Consider the following 12,196-nt stretch of genomic DNA (forward strand, 5'->3'; position numbering starts at 1 on the left):
CGCTCTCTTTTTTTACTTAGGCAATTTCTGTCTACTTGGGTAACATAGCTTAAAAAAATTGCCAAAGTCATTAGCTCTGGCTAATCACTTATAAGGTCCCAAAGGTTTATTTTCAAGGTTTTATATAGCGCTAGCTCCACCCGAGGGTATCAGAGCGCTTTACATTTGCAAGGCTTATGAATAAGAGAGCAACAATTGCTATGAGCGAAAAAAATATACAATGTGGTCTGACAGAGCAAAAAGAAAAATTTAGAGTACGTAGTTAGATGAGTGAGTAGAAGGTAAACAAAAACCAATTAAAAGAACAAGAATGTCATTATTGGTAACAATTTTACAGTATACCAAGGAGGGCTCGGCAGACTTGGTAGGGTGTGAGAGAATATAGGAAGGCGAAGAGTGGAGGGATTGAGAAAAGAATGGGTGGGTAAGGGAGGAGAGAGGGGTGTGGAGGGTGTCATGAGGGGGGGTGAGAGTGCGAGAGGTAGGCGGAGTTGCCTGAGTAAGGAGGAGGGAAAGTAGTCAGAAAGGAGAGCAGGGAATTAATTTCCCCAATATTTAGTGAGAAAGTGTATTTTAAGGTCTCTTTTGAAGCTGGTGAGACCTATTGGCTATGCCAGTACTTGTTAATACATGTAAGTTACCCCTAAGGTAGGCCCTGGATAGCCCCAAGAGCAGGGTGCAGTATTTAAAAAGTTTTATGTTTTACGTGTCCTGGCAGTGAAAAGCTTTTACATTTGTTTTTTACTACAGCGCAGCCTGTCATCCCATAGGATAACATTGGAGTTGCCGTGTTACATTTTAGAAGTGTCATTTCCTAATGGTAAGAGATATTTGGTTTAAGTTTGGTGTCTCTGGAATCCTGAATTAAAATCCAAACTCATGTTGATGTCGAATTTTAAATTACAATTCTGAAAATGCCACTTTTAGAAAGATACCATGCAAAATAATGGGATCGCCCCATGTCCATCAGAACCTGGTTATTTAATTATATTGGCTACAATGTGTTCAGTTGGGTGTTGCAATTGCTTTGCGTGAAAAGTTGGTTCTAGAATATGTCACCAATGTATGCAGATCAATATGTGGCCTGGAAAATTAAAGAAACAAAACGCACAACGTAGATAGAGTGTGACCCTATCTGGGATGTGGAAATATTTAGCAAATCTAGTTGTCCAAGGGACAATAAGCTACAGAAATCTACTAGCACAGCAAATAATTAAAAATGCCTGGCCTACTTCATAAATCAATTATACGGGCTTCCAAAAAATTTACCCCTTATGTGTAGTGCAGACTATGACAATATTGGCTTTACACAGTGAAGCTTTCGCTTGAGGAAAAAAAGTTGTATAAAATGTCATGGTGTCCACTGTACTGGAAAATCAATATTATATATTTACATAGTATACATTTAGCATACGGTATTGCAAAGAAATAAAATATAATAACAAGCATTTCAGACCCATGCTGGTATTTACAAAACATCTGTGATCCAGCCGTAAGTCAGAAATGGACATACATGTTTGAGTGTATCTCAAGTGGAGCTCTGTTTTCTCCGGCAATGCGAAGGTTAGCTTTTCTAATACATCAGACAAGAGCAGGGGTGTGAGGTATCCTTTCTTAGGAGACAGTTCTGAAGGTTTCATTTCAACTTACAGCAAAGTACCATCTCACTAGGTGTGCAGGATTCTCATTTGAATGACTGTGACATTGCAACACATAATGGCCATATAGAAAACTCATTGGTGTACACAAGACTGACCTCACTGTAGGGTAAACAGTGTTGGAGGTGGGTTTATGACTGAGGTATTTCAGTCTTACCAGCAGTCCCAAACAGAACTTACAGTGATACTTGGTGATGAGTTTATAGGAACGTCAATGAACAAGACCTCATTTTTTTTAAAGAGGCACAAAAAGGGCGATAAAACTACCCAAAGGAGAGTGCTACGTGAGAGTCTTGGAGGGCTTGATTAGATCCCAGAGCCATTTCCATTGCCTGTGCTAGCGAGGCACAACTGATATGAGAACAAGTTGTGTAGCAATGCTCAAATATGAAATGGCTAAACTCGTGATTAGCCGGTATCAGGGCTAAGGAAGGGAAACTCTTATCAATCTTGTCTGTTCCCAGCAAGCTTTTGATGTTCCTTGGTACAAACTGTAAGGAATTCTGTCTATGGAAATGTGTTTATATGCTTATGATACACCGCTGGATGAATCCTGCGTCATCAGTATGAACAAGGTATCCGAAACGAGGCAGTGCAATCAAAACGGCTGTGGTTGGTGCCGCGAGGTTTCACCGCTGATACTACCACAGTGCTGTGACAGAATTAGACTTCGGCAGCAACTTTAACACAATGGGCCATATACACGAACACATTTTCCTATGGACACAGAATGGGCAAAACTGAGGCATCTGACCCAATGATTCCATCTTGAGTGGCCAGCATTTGTCATAATAGTCATCCTCCAGTGAGAGCTATGTGCTTTGTAAGAAAATACAGATCACTGCCCAGAGTGTGTCCTGAACCATCCATGTCAGACAGAAACCAAAGATGCCTCGCCATCAGAACATCAAATGTTTTACCTATTACGGTTTAGAGTATGGTTTGGCACAATTACAGCTCACTTACCAGTAAGGTGTTAAAAAATGGATGCTCAAGACTGGCTTTTCTTAACTCATGCACACTGTGGTTTAGGCAGGAGCCAGTGAATGCATGCAGAAGGCGACTGGCAGGAGATATCTTCAAGCAAAAAAAGCACAAATAGTCTAATGAATAAAATCACGCTGAAGCTGCTTAACATGCTCAAAAGAATTCCCGGCTGGAGAGCTCTTTACCGGATGCCTGGGCATGTTACTGAGCTGGGTGCAGGGTAGGCGTATGAGAAACAAACATACACAGTGGCCTGTGTATCGGTTTTACATTGAGCTGTGCACAGATGCTTTAGCCTTTTGTCCCAGATGGTCATCCACGAGACAGGTGATGAGGTTACTTGGCGGAAGTGTGCCACTTTACTTGGCGGAAGTGTGCCACTTTACTTGGTGGAAGTGTGCCACTTTACTTGGCGGAAGTGTGCCACTTTACTTGGCGGAAGTGTGCCACTTTACTTGGTGGAAGTGTGCCACTTTACTTGGTGGAAGTGTGCCACTTTACTTGGCGGAAGTGTGCCACTTTACTTGGTGGAAGTGTGCCACTTTACGCAATAGGGAAAGACAGCATGGGCAGCTGTAAGAAAAAGTGGTAGGTTGAATCATAGGGAGATAATACGGGGAGAGGTGGAGATAGGGAACAGTGGGAATGTTAGGGCAAATACAAGAAGAGAAGTTACACAGGAAAGTAGCTTTGGGGGGGTCGGGAAAGTAATCTACACACACACACGCTTGCCCACCGTTTAGCATGAGGTGACATCAGTTTCCAACATCTAAAAAACTGAAAGCATCCTTTGTCTGGGTTAAGTGCATTTCAAACTATGGTGGTGTCTGCACGTGGACAGCAGCTAAAAACAAGTTTAACAACACTTCAGGAATCCATCAAAGCCTGTGGCTTAATATAGGGAGGGTAAATGCAAGTGATTGTCTGATTCTTCCACTACAGCACATTATCCCACCATGCCTTGAGAGAGAGAGAGAGAGAGAGAGAGAAAGAGACACACACACACACACACACACACACACATGCACACACGTACACACACGCACACACGCACACGTACCCCCCCCACACTTTTTAATCATTAAATGTATGGCTTACACAATGAGCCCCTTGTTACTGATGAGTTCTGCAGGGAGCTAGTGTTACCTTTGGGGTGGGGTGAGGATGAGGGGTTACTGAGTGAGCCTTTGGTAGTCTAGGATTTGTGAATGGAGCCAGGGATTCTTGGCGAGAGATGGCTCAAGTGTCACAGTGGAAGCCGCTGATGGCTTCGTGGTAACATGTGGAGCTACTGTTAGGCCGGTGGTTCGAGAAGAGGGAGGGATGATTGAGAGTTGAGTTATAGATTTAGACATGACGACGGAGCTAGACTGTGAACCAAAAGAATAGCAGCGGGCTTCAGAGGGGGGAGAAGAGATGTGTTTGGGTCCTGGAGCCTTGGTAGTGAGGTTGCACAGTCAGCAAGGTAAGGACAAGGAGAGGCTTGGACATGGCTAGAGATGGGTCAGGAGTTTGCTGTGGATCAGAAAAAGATATGAATATTAGATGTGGCTAAAAGTGTTGGGTTCCTTAGGCAATGCAGGGGCTCGTTTTGGTGCCTTTTTGGTTTCAAACCAGAGTTTATGGTCACTGTGAAACACTCTATATAAAAGCATTCCTGTTGTTCTCTGGCTCCTAACCTACATCGAGCATCTACTCAGAGCACTCTAATATTTGTTGTTTCTATATTTAGTTGCCCCTTATAAGACCTTCTGCTTGTATATCCGTGCTTTGCAGGCAGTATGTTTTGAGCAGATGACTGCCTTCACGGCTGCCTGCTTCGAGGTTAAATCTTGCAATTTGAGGTCCTCTTTAAATGTTACAACCTTTGTGAGGTGTAGTTGGTTGAGCACATTAGAGGCAGCAGACCAAGAAGCCAAATCAAGGTCCAATGAAAGACTGTGAGACACAGGGAGGTGTTTAAAGTCTGAAAACAAAGCACGTCCAAGCTTTACTGATGTGGGGGACTCCAGGGTCTCGTTAATCTATCAACATCAGGCCAGAGGAGGAACAGGGCACCTTTAGACTCACCACACTCCCTCCTCAAGTTCTCTGTGACCACTGTTAAGAAGGCCATTGTATGGCCTTCATTAAAAGGGTCTCAATCCTTTTTACATTTCTTCATTAGTGGTATATCTGAGGAAAACTTTTCAGATGTTGACCTAGTGTTGGCACACAATACATCATGCTAGTGAAGTTATAATCTGTTGGCTAGGTTAGCAGCTGTAAAATGTAAGGACCAAACTTCTAACATTGCTCAACTTAGCTACAGTGTGTGATCTTTGGCAAATGTTCAGAAAACTGTTTGCACTTGGATAAAGGCTTCCCCCTTTCCTAGGCAACCGTACATTGACATATTAAGTGTTTTATTGATTAGGAGCACACCACCACTTTGTTTAAAACAGTATTAAAATCACGATTACAGAGACCGAAAGGTACTCAAATTAGGTCCTAGTGAGGGCCAGTGGGGCCACTATCATGTAAGGAGGAAGAATTACCATGTAGTAGATATCAGCAACAGAGGTTTCTTGCACTCTCAAACGGTGAGCATTTCATGCCCCACTATGTCTCAGACGCATTTCCTTGGGCATTATAAACCAAGTATTCATGACAATACATTTTATCCCACAGGGAACTCTGCTTTTTATAATAATGTCCCTATTTGGAAGATATTAGTCTTGATACTGGTTGATGCCTTGCTGTAGGCTCCAGCCTATCCTGGAGGAATCCCGTTCCCACATAATCTGGTTACAGCTAGGTGAGTCAATTTGGAGTCCTCCATATGTTTTTGAATTAATTTTATTGGATAACACACACCATACTTGCGTGGGGCTTGGTTTCCCCATACAGGCTGTTGTTAATTTACTAGTCCTGAGGAAGACCTGCCATGATTTGTATACACTAACACAGCATTGTCGAAACGTCGACAACATCTTATTGGTCAATGATCGTGGTCAACCCTCGCTGATGAAATGAATGAAGAGATAGGCTGTATGTTGAACCAGTTGACACAATAAGGATAGACATTTATATGTTTCATGTGCATTTTTTGTGTTGTGTTGTATCAAGCACATTTGCATGTTGTGTCATCAGTCACATTGTTCAATATTTGTGTGTCAGTGAGAGCCATATATGAAGAAAATTGTGTAAATTATTTGAGTATATGATTTGGAATATACAAAATATTTAATAGTTATTTTGTGTGTTGTTTATATTTTTATTGATTGTACCATGGGGGTGTTAAATATTGGTTTAATATAGAGCCACATTCCATCTAAGTTGTGTATATTGTTTAAATAATTTTTGAGACCATATATTGATCTGCATACATTGGTGATATATTCTCGACACCATCTTTTCACACTAAGGAATTGCGACACACAACAGAACAGCTTTATCACTTTATGGAAAGTTTGCATTTTCCTGCTCTAGCCATTTGGTGCCTGCAACCTGTCTCTGGTCACATGACTGGGTGAAGTTGGCAGTGGGGCTTTCTGTATTTCTCCTAGGCAGTCACAAACAATGGGAGCGAACGTGTGACTGGATGGGCCATCACTAGCAGGATGGGAGGACGCAGCTGGGCCCAGCCTTAATTACACCTGAATAGGTTGTATCCTGTGTCCACACAAAGGTCTGCATACTCCCTATAGTTTAGTGTGGAGCCACAGTAGGAAAAACAGGGCATCTGTGTACTTCAAGTGCATGCCTCTTGAAGTTTCTTCCCACTTCAAAGGCATAACTGTTTATAAAAGAACCATCTCTGATACCACTCCTTCAGTATGCTTCTGGACCTGTGGATACTGTGCTGCTGAAGGTGGCTCTCTGCTGGACTCCTGAATTTCTGTGCAGACCTGTTGCCTACTGCCCTCTTGCCTGAGTAAGAAGGACTGGACCCGCATCCCTTGAACCCAGAACCCAGAGTGACTCCAACGGCTGGTTGGCTGTTCTCCTGAATTGAAGCCTCGGGGACATAACATGCTTCCAACAACCCAACCTTGCATCTGCACTTGGACTCTACCATCTGCGATTCTTTCCTGCTAAGTTGTGTCAACCAAGTCCAGGACACTTCAAAGTGGGCCTAAGATACTCTGCTAGCCTCTGTGGCTCAAGAAGAACCGACACATCTCTGCTGTGCGGCGCAAACCCAAGCAGAGTCAACCCATTACCGCACTACATGGATCGGAACCGCTGCAAAAAAACTGCATCGAAGCCAGAGACTGCATCAGAACTGCCGCTGTGTGACACATCCCCAGCACAGGCCCTCACATCCCCCGTCGATGTCAGTCTTGGCGATGAACTCTGCATTGCAGCCCCACAGCTCCTCTGAATTGATACATCTCCCCAACTGTGCAGCGCTTCTCCGACTTGGACATCTCCGACTTGGACTTCACATTCGAAGCTGTCATTGATGATGACGCAACAGGACCTCACACTACAGGCACCCCACATCTCCATTCCGATGCACCGCCTCAGCTGCACAACTCATCTTCTACGTGGATCCACACAATGCTCCGCCAAGTGGATTTAAGGTACTCTGTTCAGCAAGCATAACTGGGTCCCTGTAGCCGACACACACTCTGTAGCGGTCAGCCTGAACATGTTACTGTGTCCCGATCTGCCGTGACCAGATAGCTTCAGCAAGTACTTTACTCTTTTGGCGCCATTTACTCTAAACACTTTAATGCTCAATATCTCCAGTTCTACTAATTCAATTTTTGTCATGCTTTATTACATTTAGCTTTATTTGTATAAGCTGGTGTAGGATCTTTTTGTGTGGTGTTTTCACTGTTTTTCTAACAACCCCCCACTGTCTGATTATGGCATGAAGCTGTTGTTTTCCTTTGCAACTCAGCAGTTATTTTCCGATTACCTGGCCGCATCCCTAGTCTCTGGTCTGTTCTGTATGTGACCTTTGTATCCACACAGTAGGTTATCAAGGAGGTATCTAAATATATCTCTGTTCCAACATTTTACTGAGGCTTTGCTGGATCAGTGCCCCACCATGATCCATTCCCCACTATGCTGCCTCTACAGAAATGGACACTGCCAATTCACATTTAAGCCAATTATGCTTTTGAGGCAGTAGATGGCTACTAATGTTTAGACAGCCCTGCCAGTTGTACTCCAGTTCTGTCAAAGACATTACATGGGGCTGGCTCAGTCAGGAGTACTCTCTTCAACCCACCATCTTAGTTCCATGCATACCCTCATAATTGCATTATCAATACATCCTGTGGAATAAAGCCCCTTCATATGTAGAGCATGGGCCTTTCTTATCAAAATCAATTGAATATTTCTGAATTAGGCAGATATAGACCTGAAATGAATTATTGGAGTTTAGAGTATAAAGATCAGTAATTTTAAAGAAAACAATAAGTCTGACCTTTGAGGCTGTTGTTGCTCAATGCGTTCAGCGTCTAAGAGCGTGCTGCCTTTGGCCACACATCGTGTAGCTTATCATCTGCTGTATCTCTTGTAATTTGATCAGTTTTCACAGACAACAGGGAAACTAGTGCTACGTGCCACAAATTAACTTACCCAGAAACATTGTAAGAATGCCATAAAGTTAGATGCAAAGCTAAAGTGCACACTTCTTGGGCCCTGTATGCTGCTTGGTGAAATTCATGTGCCTTTAGTGCACCATGTCCCTCATGTAACAAAGTCATCAACTTCACCCTCCAATGTGGCACCGTCAGTTTATCTGCTCTTCTGACAACACCATTTACCTTGGACAACTGTATTTATTCATGGTGCTCAATTTATCTGTCATTCTTAGCTAAGCACAAAAGATACATTTGTTTTACTTTTGTCAACTAATCAGCACATTGGACTTCCACAACCATTGAGCCTCAGTAATTGCTAAACCTCAAATAGATTACCCGCTCCCCAAAATCATTTCATCAATACCATTTTCACCTTCATTAATCTGCATTATAAGTTTCCAGACCAGGTACGTTATACCATAAAATAAAAAGTATCAATGAACCAATGCCATACAGCATATTGTGGGAGCAGGTAATGAAGCCAGCCAGATCCATGTATAAAAGTATTCGATGAATGCCACGACACTGTGAGGTGCATCCTGCTGCCTTGGGTCTTCTGTCCATCTCTTACTCCAAGCGCTGTTCTCGTTTAAAACAAATCTGGACTATATGCAGCTACAGAAAGCTGTAACTATTATGCAAGTGCTACGCAAGTGTTCTTTCTTTACTAATGTACTCTACGAACACTGGTAAATGAACACATTTTCTGAAATAAATAAGTTGTGACATGTTCAACTGAACTTTTATTGAAATATCTGTTTATAGTGAAATAACCTTGATAAGTTTAAAAGATGGTATAGCAGAGATGTTTTTATGGCCATTTAAATATTGTGCATGCAGATTCCATTATCTTTCCATGTAGTAATTTTTTTTTTTACATTCAACAGACAAAAAGCCTTGAATGCACAAAATGTTTATGAATAAAGAAGAGAATGATGTAAATCTGCAAAAACAGCCAGAGTAAATAAGCTCCAATATTAAAGAAAGCCTTCACACCCGAGACAGAGGACCCTGAGCATAAACTGACAGATCCTGGAAGAAGCAGTCAAAGACATTTCAGTGGATGTAAGAGTCTGAGCTGTGCATCTCCACGCAACAAGACGAAGAAAAGAACTCTAGAGAATTAAGGCAAACTACCTCCTCTATAAACAAGTCCAATAACAGTATTTTATCATGGGATCTGTAGGTTGTGGTTACAGAAACGCTTTGCTGTCCACAATTATAACAACCCACCATTCAGTGCTGTAGGTATACTGCAAACACTTTCTAACTAAACAACATCAACCAGAGAAGAGAACAATGGAGTGGAGCCAGACAACTGAAGGGTGAAGAAAAGACAAGTTCTGCTATCTACAATACAAACTTTTCCCCAATTTGTTGTGACCAGTAGGATGATTAATCTGTATCCACAAGCACGCAACACCATTATTGAATCTAAAGACACAATCGCCCACTAAGAAGGGCATTTAGTGATAATTGTACTTTGTTAAATCAGAAAGACAATTTCTGAAATATCTCACACTTGCAAGGAATGTGAGACTAACGCAAGTGCTTTATCAGCCATGTTGGCCCATCCGGAAAAGCAGAAATAGGATGAAGAAAAATATATACCTGACCCAAAGAAAGAAAAATCATACACATGCAGCGAAAGCTTTAGTTTGTCATCACTACTAAAGTGCTGTCAGCAAACGCACACAGATGAAAATCATTCAACTGCAGTGAATGTGTGAAGAGCTTCATTCAATTATCAGGCCTGCAAAGACATTTACAAAAACACGCAAGGGAAAAATCTTACCATTGCAAAGAATGTGGAAGTAGTTTTAGTGACTCCTCAAAGCTAAGGATTCATCAGAGAATGCACACGGGGGAAAAACCATTCAAGTGCAATGAATGTGAGAAGAGTTTTAGTAGGTTATCAACCCTAAAACAGCATCAGAGAACACACACCGGGGAAAAGCCATATCACTGCAATGAATGTGGAAGTAGTTTTAGTCAATCGTCAACATTAAGGAAACATCAGCGAATACACACAGGAGAAAAACCTTTCATATGCATTGAATGTTTGAAGAGCTTTAGTCAGTTATCACACCTACAAAACCATCAACGGAAACACACGGGGGAAAAACCATATCATTGCAGTGAATGTGGAAGAAGTTTTACTGAATCAGCAAAACTCAGGATTCATCAGCGAACACACACAGAGGAAAAACCATTTAAATGCACTGATTGTGGTTGTAGTTTTAGAGAATCCACAACATTAATAAATCATATGCGAACACACACAGAGGAAAAACCATACCATTGCAATGAATGCGGAAGCCGTTTTAGGAACTCCTCATATCTCAGGATTCATCAGAGAACACACACAGGGGAAAAGCCATACAAGTGCAGTGAATGTGTGAAGTGCTTTCGTCGGTTATCATACCTACAAAGCCATCAGCGAACACACACAGGGGAGAAGCCATTCAAGTGCAATGAATGTGAGAAAAGTTTTAGTCAATCGGCAAACCTAAAACAGCATCAGAGAACTCACACTGGGGAAAAACCATATCAGTGCAGTGAATGTGGAAGTAGTTTCAGTAACTTATCAACATTAAGATATCATCAGCGAACACACACCGGGGAAAAGCCATTCAAATGCAGTGAATGTGAGAAGAGCTTTAGTCAATCGGCACACCTAAAACAGCATCAGAGAACTCATACTGGGGAAAGACCATATCAGTGCAGTGAATGTGGACGTAGTTTTAGTAAATCTTCTACATTAATGACTCATCAGCAAACACATTCAGGGGAAAAGACAAGTGCAGTCAATGTGAGAGGGCCTTTTGTCAACTATCAAACCTACAAAGACATCAGTGTATACACACAGAGGAAAACCCACTCAAGTACAGCCAATGCTTGAAGAGCTTTTGATGATTTTCACACCTACTAAGCACCAGTGTATGCACACTGGAAAAACTATTCAAGTGCAGTGAATGTGTGAAGAGCTTTAGTTAGTCATCACTACTACATAAGCCTTCAGCAAACACACCCAAGGGAAAAACATTCAAGTACATTGAATAAGTGAAGACCTTTTTCTGATTATCACCCCTATAATCCTTTGAATACCATAAGCAAAAACACACCTTAATGAAACGCGCATAGAAGTAATCCTAGAGGTGCAGCAAATACACAAACATTTAAGGCCATCAACATCCTGTCTGTGGACATACTCAAGATTAAAAAATTGCAGTTCTTTTGAGATGAAGGACTTATTCAAAATAATAAAATTACAATTATATGGAATCTTCGAATACCAGATTATAAAAAGTAGGTGATGAAAGACTGGATTAGAAGGAAAGAAGAAAAAACTGATATTTGTAAAATTATAAAAGTGTCTGTTCTCAGCGATTGTTAATTTCTTTAACCCCTCCCCTGCTGATGACGGAACCGCTCCGTCATCAGCTACGGTTGGGCTGTGCTGATGACGGAGCGGTTCCGTCATGGCCCGGCGCCGCACCTGCGCGGCGCTGATTTCGCGCCTGCGCGGCAGTTGTATTGAGCGGGGCGGGTCATGACGGAACCGCTCCGTCACCAGCACAGCTCAACCGCGGCTGGTGACGGAGCGGTTCTGTCACCAGCATGCGGCCGCCGCGCGGCCGCCCCGCCCCGTTAGCGCTGCTAAGTTAATAACCCTTTAAGCCCAGCACACTAAAACTAATTTAACAAGCACATACTGGTGGAAATTCATAGCTGGTTCGGGTGTTACGTCATTTTGCGGAACATTGCTGGTTCTGTGGCTGCATCTAGAGAACAGTGTCCAAAAGCAGGAGAAGTGAAAGTGTGAAAATATGAGCTGCAACTCTCAGGCTTGATGCGTTCAGTTATGGTTGTTATGCCAACTGGATTTGCAAGACACCCTGATCACTAATTGAGAAAAAACAGGCTCTGATGGGGAGGGGGAGTTCCTTCTGGTCTTGGGGGCGATTG

At 42.4% G+C, this 12,196-nt stretch overlaps 1 protein-coding gene across 2 annotated transcripts in view; it reads left to right on the forward strand.

Annotated features, from left to right (window-relative positions):
* LOC147659119 (uncharacterized) overlaps window positions 1–11,635 on the forward strand; it is a 42,310-nt gene extending 30,675 nt beyond the window's left edge. Inside the window, exons 1-2 of one of the 2 annotated variants that reach the window (XM_086951961.1) lie at window positions 766–820; window positions 9,115–11,635. In XM_086951961.1, the coding sequence (XP_086808087.1) occupies window positions 10,083–11,129 (1,047 nt within the window). In that variant the 5' untranslated portion in view covers window positions 766–820; window positions 9,115–10,082 and the 3' untranslated portion in view covers window positions 11,130–11,635. Of the gene's footprint in view, window positions 1–765; window positions 821–9,114 lie in introns of those variants that run through there. The other variant, XM_086951960.1, reaches the window with a different exon arrangement.
* The last annotated feature ends 561 nt before the right edge of the window (window positions 11,636–12,196 follow it).

The sequence above is a fragment of the Lissotriton vulgaris genome, unplaced genomic scaffold (genome assembly GCF_964263255.1).
Source record: "Lissotriton vulgaris unplaced genomic scaffold, aLisVul1.2 SCAFFOLD_2145, whole genome shotgun sequence".
Lineage (NCBI taxonomy): Eukaryota > Metazoa > Chordata > Amphibia > Caudata > Salamandridae > Lissotriton > Lissotriton vulgaris.